The following is a 22,855-nucleotide window of genomic DNA, read 5'->3' on the forward strand; positions in this document are numbered from 1 at the left end:
CAGCCTCCACAAATAGAAGGAGTTAAATCTGGGCTGAACTTGAAGGAACCTGAAGCTTTTATTTCTTGATCTTTTCCCCTCCCTTTCTTTGCAAAGTCTTCCTGATCTTTACTCCTCCAGCAGGTCCCTCCTCCTTAATCGCCAGATTCCAAAAACACTTTGATTGCCAGGGTGGGTCAATGGTTAACACTCAACTGGCTTTATATAAGCCAGCCCCAGGCCACCTACCGGCTGTGTCTTTGGTCCTTCAATTCCCCGGCTCCAGAGGCGGTGGCTCTGGGAGCCCTAGTTAGTCCACACTATGGCCACCTACTGGCAGGGCCTGTGGGCCTATCGCTCTTACCTGCTTGTGTTCTGCCTGCCCATTCTTCTGCTGCCTCTGCCCATTCTTGTCCCCACCAAGGTAAGGGCTTGGGGTTCTGGGCTCAGATAATCCCTGGGGAGGGGGGCAAAGGAGGGACTGTCTGGGCCAGGATTGGCATCCTTAGGACCCAGCATAACCTCCTAATCCCCCCTCCCCTGGAAATGAGGTTATAACTTCCTGGTCATCCTGAGGGATGAGGGTTAAGAAGTTAAAGGGTGCTTTGCTTGGGACCAGCCCGTGGCTGTGTGGTGCTGATAACACCAAGGCCACGGGTTCAGATCCTATATAAGGATGGCCGGTTAGCTCACTAGGTGAGCGTGGTGCTGACAACACCCAGTCAAGGGTTAAGATCCCCTTACCAGTCATCTTTAAAAAAAGGGGGGGGGGTGCTTTACTTGGCACCAAGTAGTAGGAGCCTAATGTGAATTGCTTAGGTGCATTTGAAACCTACCGCCTTGTGAAACCAGAAGCCGGTTTTGTAAAGGAGGTGCCGAAGGCAGGGGGCAGATGGAGCAAGTCTGCCTATTATGTGTACACTCAGCCGGCCCCCGGACTGGGCTCAGTGGGGGATGAGAGGGGCTGGGTGGGAAAAGGGGAGGAGAGAGCAGAGATCAGAGTTTGGAGAGGGATGGAAGGACAATAAGAGACAGTTGGCTTCAGGCAGTTTGTGCCTTTAAGAATGTAAACAGAAGGAGAAATTCACCTGTAATCTCTAGGACTAAGTCTGCTGAGGAGGAAGGGTTGGTTGGAACTGGAAGAGGCAACCCCTGCCAGTGGACAGCACAAAAACTATGCCTGGAAAAAAGGAGGTGGGAAGGGGGTTGCTGGCCAGTTAGCTCAGTTGGTTAGGGTGCAGTGTTATAACACCAAGGTCAAGGGTTCAGATCCCCTCACCCAGCTGCCGAAAAAAAGCAAAAAACAAAAACAAAAAACTGTTTCTGGATGGAGGGGAAGCTGGGCACAGCCAGGTGTCACTGCCTCCTCCCCTGCCCCAGCACAAGTCATCCCTCATCCCTCATTTCTTTGAGCCTCACCGCATGCCCTGTACTGTGCAGCCAGTGACCCTTTCCCTATCTTATAAGGCAGGTCTGACTGTCCCATTTCACAGTTGGGGAAAGTGAGGTTCAGTCATTTACTCAAAGTCCCAGGGCAGGTCCTGGTTTCACGGAGCTTGGATATTACACACTTTGGGAACTCCCTTTTGTGTTATTTAAGAAAAAACCCCACAAAATCATGAATCTAAAATTAGCTCAGATCTTTGGGAAGAGTGGGTCCAGGAGGGTGGACTTGAAGCTCAAGCTTCACAGTAAATGTGCAAATCACACAGGTGGGCAGTGGCAGAGTTGGCAGTGTGGTCTGACTCCAAAGCTGGCTTCTCTCCACCCCACTGCCCCATCAAGACTGAAACAGAACCGTGACCCTGGCCCCACCCCACAACCCAGAGCTGCCTATTGGGCCATTTTTTTCCTTTTGTCACTGATAGGGAAACTGAGGCAGGCTTTTCTATTCATGGTGTCCAAAGGGGTAAGAGACTGGGGTGGTAGTGGCACAGCCCCTGTGCCCCTGACACCTGGTGAGTGACAAGGCCTGGCTGACTTTTGAGATGACCTTCATCTCAGGCCAAAGCCAATGGCATCTCTGTGCTGGGGACCCATCAGATGGATTTTTAGACAGGCTGGGACAAATGCATTAGCCCCAGAGGGAACCAGACAGGGACAGTGATTTCCACTCCTTCCCACCTCCCAGGGAAGCACAGCCCAGAAAGATTCAGTAACTTGCCCTAGGTCACACAGGAAAACCTGAATCAGCACTAGAAGCCATGTCTCTTGGTGGCAATGTGATGTGTTAGGAGCCTTGTCTTCCTCCTACTACATCTGGCCCTGCTGCCTGCCCCATCTTAACTTGATGAATTGTCCCCAGTTATCTGTGAAACACCAGCCCCTCTCAAGGACTTTGCTCCTGCAATTATCCTCTGTTTCTCCTGCATGATCAATTTTTCCCTCCCCACCTGATCACTCCCATATCTCTCATCTTAAACAAACAACAGCCCTCCTTGAATCTCACATTCCCTCCAGGTATTGCCTTTTTCCTCTGCTCTCTCTGTCACAACAGAATGGCTCAAAGACATTGTCTACACTGCACATGCTTTTTTTTTTTTTTTGCAGCTGGCTGGTACGGGGGATCTGAACCCTTGACATACTCTAAGCTCCTGAGCTAACCAGCCAGTCCTGCACGTGTGCTTTCTCTCCTTAGACAGTTCCCATCTCCACAACTCAAATCCTCATCAGTTTCCATGTTACCAAACCCCTAGCCCAGTCTCGCCTTCCTCATCTCAGCATTTGTCACAGCTGGTTTGCCATGCTATCTTCTCTTGGCTTTGGTGACACCTTCTCCTGGTTTTCCTCCCATATTTCCTGCCTCCTCCATCTGACTCTGAAGTTGAAGTTTTCTAGGGTCCCTCCTGCCCCTCCCCCCACAGGTGTTCTTGTGCTGTCCTCACGCTTTAAAAAGCATCTCTGTTGACAAGTGACCCATCTGTAACCCCAGCCCTAACCTCTAAATTTGTCTTATCCAACTAACACTGGGACACCTCCTCCACTTGAATATTTTCTTTGAAAGCAGCATACACGTACCCAAATCAAAACTTGACTGCCCGTCTTCTCCAGTTGGCTCTTCCCACGGTCTTACTCATCAAAAAATGCTTCACCATCACCCTTGTGTGCTAGCCAAAAACTGAGTCATTCCTTTTTTTTTTTTTTTTTGTCGTTTTTCATGACCAGCACTCAGCCAGTGAGTGCACCGGTCATTCCTATATAGGATCCGAACCCGCGGCGGGAGCATCGCCACGCTCCCAGCGCCGCACTCTACCGAGTGCGCCACGGGCTCGGCCCATCATTCCTTTTTTTTAACTGAAGATTTAATATATTTGCAGCAGTAGAAGGAATGCAACAAGGATTCGAACTTTATAATATGCATTAGACATTTATGTAAAAGATGTTTCATTTTTCAAGGAAATTTCCCCTGTTTCCCTGTCTTTCTGTCTTCCTCAGAGCAATAAATAGCAATTACTACTCTCATGGGTAAGCTGCTCCATTGTGTTGGACCATAATTACATCTTCATATTTCACATCATCATCTCCCAAAACTCTACCCTTCACAGCACCTTTACACCACAGTCTCACAGTAAAATTGTACTCCACTCCAATTAGAAGAGCCTAAAGAAATTATAGCAAACAGCACTCAAATTCCTGTGAACAGATGCTAGAGGCACAAGGATTTTTAAGTACAGATTTAGTAACAGAGTGTGTACTGGCACAAACGTTCTATTTATTCATATTATAATAATTATTTTTTTTTGAAAGATGACCAGTAAGGGGATCTTAACCCTTGACTTGGTGTTGTCAGCACCACGCTCTCCCAAGTGAGCTGACCGGCCATCCCTATATAGGGATCCGAACCGTGGCCTTGGTGTCATCAGCACCACACTCTCCCAAGTGAGCCACAGGCCGGCTCTATTTATTCATATTATTAAAACTGCAATAATAGAAATGAAAGCTACATTAGTGAAAAAGGAACTCAGGAATGAGGTCATTGAATATGACCAAATACATTTAAAATACAAATACCATGTATTTCCAAATTAGTATCAGGTAACTATCTTTACTATCTATCCTGAATTCTGGTCTCAGAGAAAATGGTCAGAGACATCTGCAAAGGTGCTTCGTATTATCAGGTCCATTTTTAAAACAATGAGATCCTTTGGGAAAATCGCTTCAGTCTTTCTTTTTATCAGAGATTTCTGACGGTCCTTTGTTTGGTAATCCATTCGCGTTAGCACCCTTAGATTCTGCTTGGCCTTTATTTTTATCATTCACTCCCGTACAGCTTTTCTAAGCCATATGCAACTAACAAAAGGGGAAATTAGAGTATACATGTATGGCTCCAGGAATTTTTTGTAGATCCTTCTGCTTCCCAGACCATTCTTCACCCAACAGCCAGGATAATCTTTTCAAAACATAAGATCGTGTGTCACTGCCCTGCTTAAAACCCTATGCCGGTTTCCCATCAAACTTAGAATAAAACCCAAACCTCCTAGAGTAGCCAGGAGTCCCCAGGGCTCCACGCCTGCCCAGCTCTCAGACTCCATCTCCTGTATTCCACTGCTTGCTCTTGCCCCTGCAGCCCCCCCAGCTTCCTTTCTGCTCCTCAAATTGCTCACCCCTGCCTGGACTGCTCTTCTCCCAGATGCCTTCTTCTCATTTGGGTTTCAGCTTAAATCCACCTCCTCAGAAAAGCCTTCTCAGACCACCCAGTCCCTCCCCATTACACAACCCTATTATTTTAATTTATAGAGTGTTCACTATCTGATATTATATATTTGTTTTCTTTCTATTTATTCCCTGACTTTCTACACCAGAATGTAGGTTCCATAAGGGTAGGGACTTTGTCTTGTTCCACGCAGAATCCCCAGTGCCTGGCACAAGTAGATGGTCAAAAAATACTTGTCGAAGGAAGGAAGGAAGGAATGTGGGCAAAGAGGACTCTGTCCTGAACTCCTGTTGAATCTGTGCTCTCTGTAATGAGTTCTGAGCTTAGTTCCATGGCCCTGTCCCCCAAAGTGGAAAGGGGGAGCCCCAGACTAGGCTCAGACCTGTGTCCATAATAATAACAGTTGAAATTTATTGAGTATATTTTATGGGTGAGGCATTGTGCCAAGCACTTCAAAGCATGTGTTCATTCACTTCTTGTAAAAGCCTCTGTGTCACAGTGAGGTTACTGTGGCTGTCTCCATTTTGCAGACATGTAAACTGAGGCCCAGAATGCTGAAATAATTTGCTTAAGGTTCCAGCTGGAAAAAAGTTTAGACTGAAGTCTGGTCTTGGGGTCTCTGCCTGAGGCTGTCCAGGGAGGCAGGGTACTGCCCCCTTTGTGACCCACCACTCAAGCCATCCTCCGTCATGTCCATCCAGCCATCAGCCGGTTCTTTCAGCTTCCTTCAGTCCCAGATGTCTGCTGAGCTCTTGCTCTGTGCCATGTATTACTGAAAAGGAACACAGATGTTCTGTCCTCAAGTTGCTTACAGTCCAGAGGGGAGACAGGTGTTTATGCCACACAGAGGTATAGCCAGAAGGCTGCAGAGCTCAGAGGAGGAGCACATTCTTCCAGTCGAGTCAGGGGAGAATCTGAAGCAGGTGGCATTTGAGTTGGGCCTTGAAGGCTGGGTGAGATTTCAACAGGCAGAGGCATCAGCAGAGGGCAGTCCAGATGAAGGGAACCTCAGGAGGAAAGGTATAGAGTCTGGAAACAGCAGGGTATGTTGGAGGAATGGCAATAGAGCTTGAATGCTGGTCCCCTCTGATGGTCCCAGCCAGTGGGGAACAGTAGGGCCTGAAGCTTTCTCACTGCTGCCCCAACCCTGCAGCCAGACATTGAAGAAGCATCATCAGGGTGCAAGAAACCTTACAGGCCTCCATTCATTCATCCGTTCATTCACTTACTGGTGAACACAGAACTCAGCGCAGTGTGACAGGTATTGTTTGGGTGTGCTGGGGAGAGGATTCAGGGGAGCTTGCATTCCTGGGGGTGGCAGGGGTGAGAGACACACAAAAGCATGTACCGTACATGCTGTGAAAATAAAAAAACAATACAACAGGTTGTGACTATGGCTTGGGAGGGGCTACTCAAGATGGGGGGTGGTCAGGGAAGGCCTCCTGCGAGGGTGATGATTACCCAAGGGCCTGAATGGCAAGTAAAAGCCAGTCAAACACAGCTCGGTGTAAAGAGCCATCTAGACAGAACACACAGCCAGTGCAAAGGCCCGAAGACTTGGGGTGAGCTTGGTAAGGTGAAGGGATAAACAGGCCAATGTGGCTTTGGGGGCCTGAGTGAAGACAAGATTGCCTAAGTGAGGAGAGAGGTCAGCCAATGTCAGCCCTACAAGGCCAGGGGCAGGAGTGGGGATTTCATGCTGCAGACAGTAATAACTTGCTCAGAGGTCAAACAGCTAATTAGAGTCAAAAATGCAAATGCCTCCTGGGACCCAAAAGGACCATCTGTAAAAACAGTTTCCCAGTGGTACAGTGTTAGCCAGCACAGAGCACAGCTGAATCAATATTATATTTATAGTAAGAACAGAAAGTAGAATCTCTTCATCTGAGTCACCTGCACTCCTAGAAAAACAAGAACAGCAACTATGTGTGCACACACACTTTTAAAACTGTGAAATTAAAATACCCTTAATGCAAGCTCCTCCTGAATCCCAAAAGCAGAGGAGGACTCAGATGATTCACTCATTGTGGGCATGAAGACTGTACACAGAACTTGGAACTCTGTTCTGTGGCTCACCTCTATCTTTGGAGACTTATTGGCTTCCAGTTGAGATAGCAGAGTCCAGAACATGGATTTTGGAGCCAGACAGATGAGGGTTCAAAATCCATCCCAGGGGCCAGCCTGTGGCTCACTCGGCACAGTGTGGTGCTGATAACACCGAGGCCCCGGGTTCGGATCTCATATAGGGATGGCCGGTTGGCTCACTTGGGAGAGCGTGGTGCTGACAACACCAAGTCAAAGTCAAGGGTTAAGATCCCCTTACCGGTCATCTTAAAAAAAAAAAAAAAAAAGATTTCCTGAGCCCCTGAATAACACACATAAAAAATAACTGGCCTCAGGCACTGTGTAGGTGCCTTGCTGCTTCTCCACAGCTCTGTTCAAATGGGCCGTTGTTCCACAGGTCCTCACAAGGGCCTCAGATGTTCCCACCTATGAAATGGGAAGGCGGGTCTGATCACTCCCCCAGAGTGGAGAGCTGTGGTCTCTAAGTGACCACAGCTGTGGAGAAGGGTTATCTAGACTCTGGGGGACCCGGGAGTAGGATTAGAAGAAAGAGCCAGCCTCAAAGTCCTGGAGTAGACAAACGGTTCCCCAACTTGGGCTTTGCCCAGGTTACTAAATCACATCCCTGCTTATCAGCACTTCCTAACTGAAGCCAGGGATGGAAAAGTAAGGTGAAATCTTAACACTAAAGTTCCTGGATCTAACCCAGCAGCAAGGCCCAGGGCTGCTGTGAGGCTCAAATTCCGGAGGCGTATGGGAATGCTTTGCTCCTGGTCGCTCCAGCTTGCATTTTGCTCTTTAGCGGACCCAGGCAGGCCTGGCCCCGACCCAAACTGTGGTGTCAGATCTCTTCTCCCCACTTTTGTTTTCTCCAACACTCAGAATTTCATGGTCTCCTTTTGGCTTCTTAGAGCAGAAGATGATGCAACGAAGTCATTCACATTAAGATGAGGAAATAAATAAATATCGCCCAAATGAGAACAAGCGAAGGACAGAAAGAGAAGCACCACCATCACTTGCTTTTGGCAGAGCCTCAAAGGCAGACAGGAGGTGGGAAAGCTTTAGAGAGGGAAGAAGGGAAGGCTTCAGGCGGGCCCTGATCGGAGGCGGTGGGCACGGGAAGCCGTAGGCAGGCTAACTAAAAGCTGGGCACCTCATGTGATTGGTTTGGGGAGCATATTTGGCTTTTGGGGGTTGGTCCTGAGTTGGAAGTGGGAGTAGGGAGTGGCGGGTAAAAATCAGGGAAGCTGGCAGTCATTGAACAAATCCTGACTGTTTGTGACCTACTGCTGTGGAGGTTGTGGTTTGGCTAATGGCTGCTGCAGAGATTATGGGACATATTTTTATAACTGGACTAACCTTTGTCTCCTTTGTATTAGGCATTTGGCATCCCCCCAGCATTTTTTCATATTTTAATTGCTGTATTTCAGTATAATTGGTTTCCTTTGTAGTCCTATGTGTCTTATTTAGTGCATTCAAAAACATTATTCTAAAAAGTTGGAAGGCTTCATCAGACAGCCAAGGGGTCCCGATACAAAAAAAAAGTGTAAGAACTCCTAAATCAAAGATTTCGCTAAGTATAGGGCCGGCCTGTGGCTCACTCAGGAGACTGTGGTGCTGATAACACCAAGGCCATGGGTTCGGATCCTATGTAGGCATGGTCAGTTCGCTCACTTGAGCGTGGTGCTGACAACACCAAGCCAAGGGTTAAGATCCCCTTACTGGTCATCTTTTAAAAAAAAAAAGATTTCCCTAAGTATATACAAACACTTGCACACATTTGGTAGGGGGGCAGCTGGCTAGTAGGGGGATCGGAGCCAGCCCACATGTTTTTTTAAATCTCATATGGTAGGGCCGGCCCGTGGCTCACTCGGGAGAGTGTGGTGCTGAGAACACCAAGGCCCCGGGTTCGGATCCCATATACAGATGGCCGGTTCGCTCACTGGCTGAGCGTGGTGCTCACAACACCAAGTCAAGGGTTAAGATCCCCTTACCAGTCATCTTTAAAAAAATAAATAAATAAGTAAATAAATAAATAAATAAATCTCATATGGTAGCATCAGCATAATCTTTTAATAAAACACCAACCTGACCATGCCACTCTCTCTGCTTAAAACCCTTCACAGCCTCACCCTTTTACCCCTGTCTTCTAGATAAAGTCCTAGATCTCTCACATGGCAGGCAAGTCTCCTTCCGAGTATACCCCTCCAAGAACGCATCTTGATCTTCTATGCCTCATTCTGTTTCCTCTGCGCTTACTCCCTCGCCCTGATCCCTTTTGCCCACTGACTGAACTCCTACTGATCCCTCAGCACCCGCTCAGCATCCCCGCTCTGGAAGCCTCCCTCAGCCCAGATGGAAAGAGATTCAGAGAAGAGGCTGCTCCTCTGGGCTCCCACTCTTCTGGTCTCTCCTTTGCGGTGGTGCTGGGCAGGCTGCCTCCTGGTGCCTTGCCTCGATCCTGAGACCTGAGAGTGCTCACTGCCAGCAGGATCCACACTCACCAGGGGCAGATGAGCAGGGGGCATGGTCCACTGTGTGCCAGCCCAGCCCCACCCCAGGGTTAACCTTCAATCGCCAGGAGGAATAAGCTGTGACACCTCTGGAACTGTGGGCATATTTGTTGCTGCTGAGAGCCGCAGGCTGTGCTGTGTCAGTACTGGGTAAAGGCCATGATGCCCACAGGTCCCACAACTTGCCCACACCTGCCACACACTCAGGGCCCAGAGTCAATCCTCAATTCTCTGGCACTTTCCTTTCCATTTGTGCCTCATGCATCCCCCTTGGTTCCCCAGAAGCCCAGGAGCACATTTCTCGCCCAATGCCAACTCTGCCATCTGCTCATGAGGTACAGTGCTTTACAGCTTATATCCTGCATAGTTACATCTGTTAGCTCTCTTCATCCTGACAATAACCCAGCTAGAGGAGTGTTTCTCTTATTCCCATTTATAGATAAGGAAACTGTGTGAAGGGGATAAATATGTGAACAGCTGGAAATGCTTGATGTTTCCTACAAAAAAGCAAAAAGAAAGCTGAGAGAGGTGAAATAACTTTCCCAAGGACACTCAGCAATAAAGCTGGGCACTCAGGTTTTCTGGCCCCTTGACGTACTTCCCAATACATGTGTATTTTCCCAATACAAATGAAGCAAGCTGCCAGTCTTAGCTCTTCTGTCCGCTGCTGAAGTTGCAGGGCAGCTCACACAGGCACTCAGACTCCCTGAGAGCCAGAGCTGGGCCTGACTCAGGTCTGTATCCCTAGGGCTTACATGCATTCACTCATTCATTCAGAGTATCAACTCTTGTGTAGGTGCCAGGCATCCTGCTGGGGTGACCAGAGGCAGACACGGACCCTGTTCCCTGGAGAATATGGGCTGATATGAAAGATTTGGTTTTTTGGCAGCTGGCCAGTACACAGATCCGAACCCTTGACCTTGATATTATAACACTGCCTGGGATTTTTTTGTTTGTTTCTTTTGTTTGGTTTCTGTTTTTGTTTTGGCAACCAGCCAGTACAGAGATCCGAACCCTTGACCTTGGTGTTATCAGCATCACACTCTAACCAAGTGAGCTAACCAGCCAGCCCAACAAAGATTGATACTAGTCATTTAGATCATAAAACTAAATGCTTAATTATAGACTGTAACAGATGTTATGCAGTAGGGGCACAGGGGCTTACACCAGCCTGGAAGTCAGGGAGACTTCCCTGAAAAAGGAATGTTTGAGCTGAGAGCTCAAGAATGAGTAGGCATCAACTAGGCAATGTGGGGGGAGGGGGGAAAGAGGAGTCCAAAGAGAGGAAATTCTATGCAAAGGCCCTGCAGCCAGTGGGAGGTTGGAGTATTTGAAGAACCTGAAGAGGGCCAGTGTGGCTGGAGCAGAGAGGGGGAGGGGGAGTGTAAAGATGTGAGGCACAGACCAGACCCGAACCCAGGTTCCTAAGAGCATAGGAAGCCACTGAAGGGATCTGAGCTGCTTTGAGGTGAGTGTGTATGTATTGGGGGAGGGAATGCAAATTAAACAAACTTGTGCCTTGAGATCACTCTGGCTGCAGCAAGGAAAAGGGATTTCAGGAGCAACAGAGGAAGCTGGGAGATGAGTAAGGAGGCTTTTTCAGGAGTTTTGGTGACAGATGGTGGGGCTTGGACCAGGCTAGTAGCCCAGAGCTGGAGAGAAGTAAATGGGAGCATTTGAGGTATAGAACGAGCAGGACTGGAGGCCTGGCCCAGACAGGGTATTTGTGAAATGTCTGATGAGCTGGCGGGAGACCTAGTGCCTGCCCCCAAAGAGCTTGGACTGCCTGGGGGTAGAGAATAGGGATCTGAACAGGGTGATTTCCTTGGGGAGTGGGGGTGGCACAAGTAGGAAAGGAAGATTTACAGACCCAGGCCATCACCAGCAAAAGAACGAGGAGCTAGAGACCCAGAGGAGAAAGAGACTCGGTCCCTGTCCTCAGGAGCTCAGAAACAGATACTGAGAGAAGAGTGAGTGCTACAGCCAAGGAACAGAGCTGGAGAACTGCCCTGCCAGCCCAGGGAAGTAGGAGGTAGTGACAGAGGCAGAAAGAAGAGCATTCACCACCAGGAGAAAACTCTTCCCTGCTGGCTTCTGAGCTCCATGGACACCTCAGACAGCGGCGCAGGCTTTGCCTTCACGACTCCATATGTGAATGGCGCCCCTGGACTTGCACAGCACAGCAGCCATGGGGAGCTGCCAGTGGCTGGCATGTAAGCCATCGTGGATACGTGCATAGCCATCATAGGCTGCCAGCTGAGATTGGCTGGCCTAAGTTCTACAGAGCTGGGCTACAAGGCAGAAGGTGTTAGGGTGGCCTGGGAGGGCAGGTCTGCCTCAAATCCCCACTTCTAGAGCTGGGGATACTGACCTTGTAATTGGACATATTGTCAGGCTAAGGATAAAGGATCCCCCTCAGGGAGTGCCCAAAGGGCTGGTACCTGACCCAAGGGGCTTCTTAGAACACTGACAGCTCCTCAACCTCAAACCCAGACCTGCTAAGCTTCCACAAATGTCAGCAAGGCAATGCTAGGGCTCCCTGAGTCGTTTTCTGCCCTTCTCAGAATACTGCTTTGAAATGCACAAAGCAAAATGCATAGGATTACAAAAGAAACGAAGTATTTTGAAATACAGTCACCAAAATATAAAAAAATAAATTGCAACTCAGCGATGTAGGTGCCATCCAACTTTATAGATCCTTAGAATTCCGTGCCACAGTTAAATCCCCATGATCCAGGAAGAACAAGTCATCGAGTTATGCTACAGCTTGATAGACTGCCCAGGAGGTGGGATGGAGGCACAGGGCCAAAGCTTCTGGATGGAACTTCAAGACAGGTTTTGATCCAGAGACACATGTGAAGAGGGACCCATATAGTTGTAGAAGGGGGTTGGGGGAAGCCATATATTAGACACACTGGAGCTCACAGAGGCAGGTTTGACCATTAACAACACCCCTTTTTTTTTCTCGGAGGCTGGCCAGTAAGGAGATTTGAACCCTTGACATTGGTGTTACCAGCACCACACTTGCCCAAGTGAGCTAACTGGCCAGCCAACAACTGCCTTTGGAGTGTGAGATGGGGTCTCAAAAGTAAAGCAACTTGACAGAGCCAGGCAACAGGATGTGGCAGGCACTGAGTTTGGATTCAGTGCCCCAGCCCTTCCCCACTACTGGTCATGGGAGCCTGAGGCTGAGGACACCCTCAAATGCAAGGGATTGATCTCAGGGCAGAAGGTGAAAGGTGGGGCCCAAGAACCGGATGGCCAGGCTTCTCCACTTAATATTTGTATGATTTTGAGACATTTACTTCATTTATTCGCACCTTTCTTTTTCCATCTGTGAAATGCGGACAATAGTCTATTTCACAGAGCAACTAAATGCAATTTTAAGAAGCATTTGAAGGTCTGGCAGTTAGCTGAGTTGGTTAGAGTGAGGTGTTAGAACACCAAGGTCAAGGATTTGAATCTCTGTACTGGCCAGCCACCAAAAAAAAAAAAAAAAAAAAAGCATTTGAAGCACATAAAACCCAAAAGCCAGGCATAGATCAGTCCTGGGGATACTTCTGCAGAGCTTTCTTCCTGAATCAGCAGTGACCGTCTGCCCCAGCCGCTCCACCTTGTCTCTGGCCAGAGAGTTCTGAGTAGGCTGGGTGGCGGATGCCAGGGTCCAGAGCAGCTGGCCTGCCCTTAGCCCGAGGGGAGGGTAAGTAACTGGCCATTCAATCATGGCAGGAGATGAAGTGGGTGAGGAAACACGAGTATCAGCAGAATCCTGCTGGGGGAGGGGGGAGGCGGGTGTCTCTGGTCGAGGGTCAAAGTGGCCCCACCCCCCTAGGGCTGATGAGTTTATATCCAGGGTGAGGAGAAGTGGTGGAGGGTTCCTGGAAGGAGAGCTTAGCCTCAGACAGACCTGGGTCTCCAGCGGGGCTGTGTGCAGCTGCAGGCTTCCTGTTGCGCAACTCCAGGGCGCCATTTACATAGACTACAGGGGGAAGGTTCCAGATAGCACTTGGAGTTACGCAATCCTGTGCCTTACCTGGGTTTCCATCCTGGCTCTGCCACTCCCTAGTTCTGTTACCTTGAGCCGGCCACTGACCCTCTGAGTTCTTCTGTAAGGTAGGACCACCACTCCCACCTTAATGGCTGTTATATTTTCATATAACTACAAAAATGCCAACCCTAAACTCCTAAGAATGGTTCAATAAACAGTAGCTTCCTCTTCTCCTAGTCCACTCCCTACTTCCACCCCAGGGACCCTTCCCAAACTTTAGGGTACTAAGGGGTGAGCACAGCCTGTACCAGGTGGAGATAAAGTGGAGGGCAGGGCAATCAGGAGGGTAAGGAGGAGGGGCCCCCAGCCCCATTGTCCACTAGCCCCAGCACAGGGCCCCTTCCTTTAGCAAACAAAGAGTGGCAGGTGCCGGCCCCTGGAGAGACTTGGATGTGCTTGCCCTTGCTCCTGGAGGCCTCCTGGCTAATGATTCCCCAGCCCTAGGAGAGGCCCTGTCAAGGACGGGGGGGTGGGCCTCCATTCCTGCCCCAGGTCCCCTTCCAGTCCTGAGGTCAGGTTTCTCTGGACTTGTGGGCTTCATGAGGGAAAGGAGGGGCTCCTGGTACCCAAAGACTCACAAGACTCTGGGTTGCCCCACAATTCACTATACAACGCAGAGACTGGGAACCTTTCACTGGTCTACAGATGTGAGTTGTGTAAAGCAGCAACCTTGCCAGCATTGCTGAGAAGGAGTCCCTCTGCCGTTCGCAAAACTTGCTCCAAAGCTTGCTGGGTCATGAGCTCCAAGGATCTAAATGCCACAAAACTGACCCCATCCGATGGAGCTCACCTACTAGCAGAGGGAACATACACTAAATAGTCACAAAAGTAAATCTATCCTTATAGGCTGTGATAAGAGCCAGAAAAGGCCAGGGTGCCCAGCAGGAGTCCATATTGCCCAGGTCCTGTGTCTTCCTCTGGCAATCCCCATCTCATCTTGGTATCCTCACCTGGGTCCCCTGCATTCCCCTCGGGCTCGTTGGTGGCTGACAGTCAATTCCAGACTCTCCAGTGTGGCTGGATTGTAATGTCTGGGCTCCTCAAGGTCAAAGACAAGATGCTGAGTACTTTGTTTTTTATTTCCATTTTGAAATGGGACCTTGGGCTTGGGAATCAATGACCATGGGCTTCCCCATGCTGTTAGAAATGGCCTGGTTTCTCTGGAGGACAGGAGGTGACGTGACTCTGGGACACAGGTGTGCCCTCTCCAACAAATCTGCCACTCCTCTATTGCCCATAGGAAGCCTACTGCGCCTACACCATCATTCTCATGGCGCTCTTCTGGTGCACCGAGGCTGTGCCCATTGCTGTCACTGCCTTCTTCCCCCTCGTCCTGTATCCCATGATGGGCATCATGGAGGCCTCTGAGGTGAGCCCCCCCCACAAAGGAAAAAGGGTCCCAGGATGGGCTGGGGAGGTTTCTTTCCTAGGACCCTGGTGACCAAGAAGCCACATCACAGGCAAAGCTCATGGAAGAGGAGTCTCTGCCTCTGCTTGGAGAGAGCACTGTGGGAGAACTCAGCTAGAAGTCAAGGGGGAGGGCTGGTGTTGAGAGTTAGTTCAAAGTGGGGCTGGAGGCCAGGGAGGCAGAACGCCTGGGGACCCAGGAAAAGGATGTTGGAAGCCAGCTGAAGAACTTATGTACTTCTAGTTCAGTGGCTCTTCAACTCGAATGAGCATCAGAATCACCTGGAAGGCTGGTTAAAACACAGATGCTGGGCCCCACCCCAGAGTTTTTGATTCAGTAGATCTGGGGTGGGGCCTAAGCATTTCATTTCTATCAAGTTCCAGGTGGTGGTGATGAGGCTGGCCCAGGGACTCCACTTTGAGAACCACTGCTCTAGTTTCTAGAAGGAGCACTGACTTATTTATCTCCCAGTCTTCAGCTTGAAACATGAATGGAGTCAGTCTAGATTATCTCCCAGTCATTCCTGAGGGGAGAAAGAATGAGTTTGGCAAGAAGAGGGGAACCTAGTTAATATTCAATGGCAGATAATCCAAAGACCGGTTCCATTTGGTCCCAAGAGCCAGGGGAGTGCCAGTGTGTGGGAATGTCAGTGACTGCACCCCGTAAGCCCAGGGGCACAGTGGGAGATCCCAGGGTCTGCCTGCCTCTCAGCCATGTCCTTGACCGCCAGGTCAGCGTTGAGTACCTGACGGACACCAATATCCTGTTCTTCGCGGGGCTGCTGGTGGCTGTCACCATCGAGCACTGGAACCTGCACAAACGCATCGCCCTCTGTGTGCTCCTCTTCATCGGGGTGCGGCCTGCCCTGTGAGTTCCACAGACCACCACAGGAGGGCCTAGGGTGGGTTGGCACTCAGAAGGGAAGTGGCCATGGCAGTGCGTGTCCATCCATCTGTCCTTAGGCTGATCCTGGGCTTCATGATAGTCACGGCCTTCCTGTCCATGTGGATCAGCAACACGGCCACCTCAGCCATGATGGTGCCCATCGCACATGCCGTCCTGGAGCAGCTGCACAACACGCACATGGGCAAGGACATCGAGGAGGGCAGCCACAATCCCACCTTTGAGCTCCAGGAACCAAGTCCCCAGAAGGAAATGACCGAGTTTGGTGAGAAAGATTAAGCCAGACCCTGCCCTAACTCCTCAGCCCTTGGGGAGGGACTCAAGGAGGGGACATCCATTCCCAGGGGTGGTCATCTTGGAGTCTCTGGGGAGAGAAAAAGGAGGCAAGAAGGGCAGTGACCAGCTTGTTCTGGTTGCCTGGGACTTTCCTGGTTTTAAAATGCCAAGTCCCATGTGCTGGACAAACCCAGATGCTTGGCCACTCTAGCGAGAAGAGAGCTGAAGTCTAGGTGGGAAGTCGGGGGTCTAGGCTCTCTTCTTCCTATGTAGTTTAGATAATCCTCTTCCCTTCCCCGTGCCTCAGTTTCCCTCTCTCAAGAGAAAGGTTGGACTAGATGGTGTCCGGGGAAGTGCCAGCCTGAGACTCTGGGGAATGCTGGGCCCACTTAGACCTAGAGACAGTCTCTGTCCTCCCTCCCCAGGTCTGGGCTGTTCACAGACAAGGTGCCCTGGAGGCCATGGAGCCCCAGCCAGGTGCCCTGAGCTGCACCTGCACCTGCCCCCACCTCGGCTCTCTCTTGTTCCCAGATAACGGGGAGGCCCTCCCTGTCTCACCTGCTGCTTCAAAGCCGAAGACACGTCAGAGCAATAAGCAGCGCCTCATGACCCAGGGCTTGAGCCTGTGCGTGTGCTACTCGGCCAGCATTGGAGGCATCGCCACACTGACCGGCACCGCGCCCAACCTGGTGCTGCAAGGCCAAATCAACTTGTGAGTGGCGTAGGAGTGGGGTCTGCCCTCCCACTGGGAGCCGATTGGGCTGGACAGTGCCAGAGTGATGTGACACAGCAGTCCACGTCCCCCTTCAGGCTCTTCCCCCAAAATGGCAACGTGGTGAACTTTGCCTCCTGGTTCAGCTTTGCCTTCCCCACCATGGTCATCTTGCTGCTGCTGTCCTGGCTGTGGCTGCAGGTCCTCTTCCTGGGCTTCAAGTAAGTGGCAAAGTGGGGGAGAGAGACCTAAGTCCTGGCCCCTACACCTGGGAGCTTCCAGTTGAGTCCAGATGTGGAAAACAATATAATCACCATCCCCATGAGAAGGCCTCTCCTTTCCAAGGCTCCTCTGTGCACTTGGCCTCCCATTTGAGCAAATTATTGGCTGGAGAGTATTACCCATTTAGCACATGAGTCAGCTGAGGCTTAAGGAGTATCAGTGCTTTGCAGAAAATGGAATCTCCTGATGTCCAGGCCAGGCCCCTCCCCATGATTCTCCATGGTCGTTTGATAAGTACTTATGGGGCACACACTCACTGTGGTCAGTTACAGAGCATTTGTTGTACTGCTACTGTGTGCCTGGCCCTGTGCTAGGCACTGAGAATAGTAGAAGGCATTAGGCACGGTCTGTGCCCTGTGGCCTATCTGGTGGGTGATGATATGTTGTGGGGGACATGACAGCAGAAGCCCAGGAGCTGTGGGAGCACAAAGGATGGAGTGCCTAGTTCAGCCCAGGGTAGTGGGGATTCCAGAAGTCCCCTGCAGATGTCTGAGCTGAATCTCACAGGACTAAAAGTCAGCCAGCTAGAAAATGCGGTAAAGGCATTCCAGACAACAGGAACAGCTTGCCCAAAGCACAGAGGCAAGAAAGAATGTTATGTGTTTGGGGGAACTCTAGTTCTGTGGGGCTGAAACATAGGAGTATCAGGACATGAAGCTGGAGAAGTGGGCAGGAGGATCCTGTGTGCCACATGAAGAGTTTGTCCTTGAGGCCAAAAGTAATAAATAGGTTTTAGCCCTAGGTTACTGGTAGTCACTGTTTGGAGCTCTGAGTTGAAAATCACTGGAGACCCTGCTAAGGCTCCATTGGAATCGAGTCTGTGATTGATTAGCGATGTCTGCCATGCTTACAGGACAGGAATGGTGGTATGAGAGTTACTGCGGTATGAGCTGTTATTTGCCCTTCCTGCCCAGGCAGCGGAGAGCCATTGAAAGTTTTTAAACACTGTTGCTGTGCTTTGGAAAAATCACTGAGAAGAATGAAGGAAGTAGGATTAAGGTTGGGGGCTGGTACAAGGCAAGGTGGTAGTTAAAGAAATCAGCACAGCAGCAGGCACCATGGGAGAGTCAAAGATGCGTGGGGCATGGTCTTTGCCCTTGAGGAATTCCCAGTCCAGCAAGGAAGCTGAGATTTACCCAAGCGAAAAGTTAAATGTCAGCATGAGTTAAGTAAGCAGCAAAAGGAAGTGGGCTGCAGACTCCTGTGCCTCTGAGGACAATGTGGGCACGGCTCAGGCTGGCAGAAGGTACGCAGAAACAGGTAGGAGAGGAAAAGGAGGATTTCCTGAAAGCCTGTTGGAGGAGGGGAGCCATGAGTCAGGGTCAGAGGAGACATGGGGTCCAGGCTGCTAGGACCTCCTCATCCTGGGCAAGAGAACCCTTAAAGAAAAAGGGCTCAGTGGAACAGATGCAGCAGGACCAAGCATGGGGAAACTCAGCTCTTCTGCTAAACAAGAGTCATGACCCCGTTGAGAGTCTTCTACCCTTCCTCCAGAAACTTCGATGGATCCAGAACCTTAGTGTAGTAGCCCTGAGATGACCTCTGCAGGTGCCCCTTTATAGCACTCAGAGCCCCTTGCTCCCTGCCTGGTGCAGGAGCCTCATCAGCTGCCCCCACCCCTCTGCCTGCAGCTTCCGGAAGAACTTTGGCATTGGGGAACAGGCAAAGGAGGAACAGCAGGCAGCCCTCCACGTCATCCAGACAGAGCACAAGCTGCTGGGCCCCATGACCTTTGCAGAAAAGGCTATCACTGTCCTTTTTGTCATCCTGGTGGTGCTTTGGTTCACCCGGGAGCCGGGCTTTTTCCCTGGCTGGGGCGAGCTGGCTTTTCCCAATGCCAATGGGAACAGGTGAGAGTTGCTAGGGATAGGGAGGGGATCTCACCTAGGACTTAACTGTTTGGGGAGGAGCGGGGAAGACTCACCAGGCATGTCTGTGGGAGGAGATCCTCTCCACCGCCCTCCACCTTGTGGCACTAAACCCCCCTCTCTACTCCCCCCCAGCATGGTGTCTGATGGGACAGTGGCCATGTTCATCGGCTTGCTTATGTTCTTCATACCCTCCAGTATCCCAGGGCTGACCCAGGACCCAGGTAAGTACCTGGACAGGCAAGGAAGGGTTTCCAGGCTTGTAGTGTACCTTCAATCACACTTGGCAGGAGTGAAAAAAGCCTGGAGAGGCTGGGGTGACTTGTCAAGGGCATAGGGACTCAGACAAAGTTGGGGTGTTTCAGAACTGAGGGTCCCCCTCCTGTATGCATCAAGCCCCAACAGGGACCCACACAGAGAAGCCCCAAGTGGAGGGGAGGGAAGGTTTGTCTGCTCTTGTTAACCCGTCCTCCTTTACCTGGGGAGTAGAAAACCCAAGGAAGCTGAAGGGCCCTCCTGCCCTTCTCAGCTGGAAGACAGTGAATGAAAGGATGCCCTGGAATGTCGTGTTCTTGCTGGGTGGTGGCTTTGCCCTGGCCAAGGGCAGTGAGGTAAGAGACCCTCAGTCCCCTTCCCAGCCTATTTGAGGGAAATCCTGTGGCAGGGAGAGAAGGGATCCTGCTACTCTCTCACAGAGGGGAGACCTGATCCCCACTTAGGAGTCCCTCTGGTGGACAGAGCCTTTGCAGCAACTGGAGAAACAAATGAGTCCCCTCTGAGGGAAGAGGAAGAAACACAAGCCCTAGGGACCTCCCCAGTCAGGTGCTCAACGTCAAATAGAAGATGGGATTCTCTGGTGAACTGGACCCATTCTCAGCGACTAATCCCACCCGACCCCAGCCCCTCACCCCTTGCCAGACAGAGTACAAAATGGCTTGAGCACCCCAGTAGTTGGCATTGAGTTGACATGGACTGCCTGCTGCAGCCACCAGGGGGTGCCATAATCACACCCAGCTAGGCTCTGGGGACCAGAGGATCCAAAAGAGAGAAATCTCTGAAACTGCACCCCTGGGCCTCAATGTTCAGGCTGAACTCATTCACTGCACAGGCAGGAGACAGCTACCCAGGGTCAGGGATTGGTGCAGGGGACTCCTGTGTCTGTGGTTCATTCATCCATCCAGCATTCACTCACTGAGCACTGACTGAGCCAAGCGCTTTGAACAAGATGAAGTAAGTCCCAGCTCCTGGCATTACAGTCTGGCATTCCAAGCAAGGCAAGCCAAGATCTCAGAGCCCTTCTGACCCTGTGGACTGTCCCCATCCTCCTGTCAGCATCTTCCCAGCCTCTATCAGGGCCCTACCCCCACTTTCCCTCCCTGCCAGGAGCAAGGTCCCCTCTACCCCAACCCACTGGGCTGCAGGGGGCTGGGAGAGGGCTAAGATTGTCCAGGCACCTCCTCAGAGAGGTCAGGAAGGCAGGAGTAAATGGGGCCAAAGGTTTTTACTTCCACCAAGCCCCAGGTCTCCCAAGAAGGCCCTTTGGCCCCTTCTCCCAGTTTCTCATCTGATCCTTCTCACACCTACCTGTTCTTCAAGAGCAGAAGAGGGTACCCCTTGGTTCTAGCTGGGTCCTATCCTCTCACCAGAGCTGTCTTTGATGCTGAAGACTAGGGAGGTGTGGGCAGGAGCAGGACCCTCTCAGAACCTCAGCAGAGGACTCTGGGGCCCCAGAGAATCCCACCTCTCATGTACCTCCTTCCTCTGCCCACAGCAATCGGGCCTATCAGCCTGGCTGGGGGACAAGCTAACCCAACTGGAGAATGTGCCACCTTCTGCCATTGCCTTCATCCTCTGCCTCCTGATTGCCATCTTCACTGAGTTCATGAGCAACCTGGCCACCACCACACTCTTCCTGCCCATCCTGGCCTCCATGGTGAGCTGGCCCTAAAGAAACACCTCCTCCAGGCAGCCCTCCTGCCCACCCCCACCAGGGGTTCCACCTGCTGGGCAGAGTGACCTGTCTTTGCACCTCTTCTCTTTTCCTGGCGAGGACCCCTGAGCATCTACCTTTTTCCAGAATGTGGACTTACCTTGGGCCCAAGGCACTCTGGCCCCTGACTCACCCCATCCCTGGTGACGTCACCCCTTGAGTATCCTAATGGGGCTCTCTAGTGGCCTCACCCACCTCCCCACCCCAGCCCCTGTTCTGGTCATTCCAGGGGTGACAGGGTGAAATTGCTCCCCGGAGCGTCCCCAGCCCCTTCCTCCCCAGGCGCGTTCCCGCAGCCTTTGATGACACCCCTGGAGCCCCTTTGAGATCTGTTTTATGGGCCCCTCCCCTCACCACGCCCCACAGGGCAGGGCAGCACACTCATCCCCCTCCAGAGAGGTCAAGGGGCCCTGCTCAGGTCATCCAGTGCCTTCTGGCAGAAATGGTGGATTCATGACCAAAGTGTGCTGGGGGGCAGAGGTTGTCATTCAGAGAAGGGAAACAGGAGAACTGAGGCCATGCTCCTGCTCCAGGATAGGGATCAGCTCTGTCCTACTGTCTCCCCTGCAGGCCCAGGCCATCTGCGTCCATCCTCTGTACGTCATGATCCCCTGCACTCTGGCCTCCTCCCTGGCCTTCATGCTGCCTGTGGCCACCACACCCAACGTCATCGTCTTCTCTTTTGGGGGCCTCAAAGTGCTTGATATGGTGAGTGGCAGGGAGGCCGGAATGCCTCAGCACTCCTTCTGCCCCATCTTTCCATCTTGATGGACTGCAGAGTAGCTTAAAGCCACTGAGATTCTAAGTAGAGAGTGGGCGCCATGTGGGGTGGGGGTACAACCGGGGAGGTTGGGACATGATCCCAGCCCCGGGCCGTGTGAGAGGGAGGGTAGGGAGTGAGGAATATGGGAAGGCTCCCAGGTGCCAGGCACCCACACGCAGGGCTCAGGGCCCCGGAAGCTCACGAGGCGCATCCCTCTTCCCTGTTACCACTAGGAGTGAAGCAAGGGGCAGGGGCACTGCCTAGCGCTGCAGTGTAGACCAAAGGGAGGACTTTCTGGTGAGAGTTGTGCTAGCAGGAGGGCTCCTGAACATCTCTGCGTGCCTGAGGTCTGGGTGCCAACACAGCTCAGCAAACTGTCTCTCCTCACACCAGGTCCGGGCTGGATTCATGCTCAACATCATCGGGGTGCTGGTCATCACACTGGCCATCAACAGCTGGAGTGTCCCCATCTTCAACCTGGACACCTTCCCCTCCTGGGCCCACTCCAACACTTCAACCCACTGCCTGGCCAGCCAGGCCCACTCCACCACGCCTAGCCCCTAGGCCGGGTACAGGCTGGCCAAGCCCAGGAAGAGCCAATCCCGCTCTTGCTGCTCTGCAAGAACGGCACATGTGTACATAATGTCGTGTGTCTGTAAGGAAGGTGTGTGTGCTCAGTTTCCTGTGTGTTGGAGGAAAGTGTGTGTGTGTGTGTGTGTGTGTGTGTGTGTGTGTGTGTGTGTGTGTGTGTGTGTATGTGAGGATGGTATTTGTTGAGATGCCTGAGGTGGTTGCTTGCGTGGACCTGATCCCAGCTGTGTATGCTTGACAGTGCCCATGTGTGGTTGACAAACAGTACAACATGCCCTCTCCGGTACTCCAGGTCTTTGTCTCCCCAGCTTAGAGACCAGACCCCTTTACACTGTATTTATTAAAACTCAGAGCTGGAGGGCCTACCAGCAGCTGCCATGGGAACAGCCTCTGGGACTGGCCTAGCATACTGAGGTCTCCCCACCCTCTCAGGGTTTGCGGGAAGATTCAAATATTAGCCACATTCAAGTCTTTCAGTAGAGTCTGGGATGGTTTTTCATGGGGCTTTTCAGGGCTGGTCCACGACTTGGTTCAGGTCCTAGGTTGAGGAGTACAGTGGGAGGGGACCTGGCCTCCATCCTGTACAGCCACCCCCTCATCACTCCTTCCACCCAAGGGAAAAGGTAATGGTCGGGCACCCCTGCCAAGGCCAATCGGAGTGGGCGCAGCCACCCAGGAAAGCAGCACTGACATCACCTGCCTGGCTAATTGGGAGCTGCCAGTCCCTGCGTGTCTTTGGGAAAACCAGCCTCCCTGTTCCCAGAGCACTCCCTGGGCATTTACATAAAACCCTCTGCCCCTGCC

At 51.5% G+C, this 22,855-nt stretch overlaps 1 protein-coding gene across 1 annotated transcript; it reads left to right on the top strand.

Annotated features, from left to right (window-relative positions):
- Positions 1–301: 301 nt before the first annotated feature.
- On the top strand, positions 302–22,024 carry SLC13A2 (solute carrier family 13 member 2). Its single transcript, XM_063112457.1, has 12 exons — positions 302–403; positions 14,499–14,627; positions 15,397–15,533; positions 15,629–15,834; positions 16,377–16,557; positions 16,656–16,778; positions 18,471–18,689; positions 18,843–18,931; positions 19,197–19,318; positions 20,479–20,640; positions 21,268–21,405; positions 21,854–22,024. The coding sequence occupies exons 1-12, from the start codon at positions 302–304 to the stop codon at positions 22,022–22,024; spliced, it is 1,779 nt and encodes a 592-aa protein (XP_062968527.1).
- The last annotated feature ends 831 nt before the right edge of the window (positions 22,025–22,855 follow it).

This window comes from Cynocephalus volans, chromosome 10 (assembly GCF_027409185.1).
Source record: "Cynocephalus volans isolate mCynVol1 chromosome 10, mCynVol1.pri, whole genome shotgun sequence".
Classification (NCBI taxonomy): Eukaryota; Metazoa; Chordata; class Mammalia; order Dermoptera; family Cynocephalidae; genus Cynocephalus; species Cynocephalus volans.

Bases quoted from the DNA above. Each gene is read 5' to 3' on its own strand.
- SLC13A2 (XM_063112457.1), top strand. From the start codon at position 302: ATGGCCACCTACTGGCAGGGCCTGTGGGCCTATCGCTCTTACCTGCTT. The intron at 404-14,498 runs GTAAGGGCTTGG...TATTGCCCATAG, and splicing joins CCATTCTTGTCCCCACCAAG to GAAGCCTACTGCGCCTACAC. The intron at 18,690-18,842 runs GTGAGAGTTGCT...ACTCCCCCCCAG, and splicing joins CCCAATGCCAATGGGAACAG to CATGGTGTCTGATGGGACAG.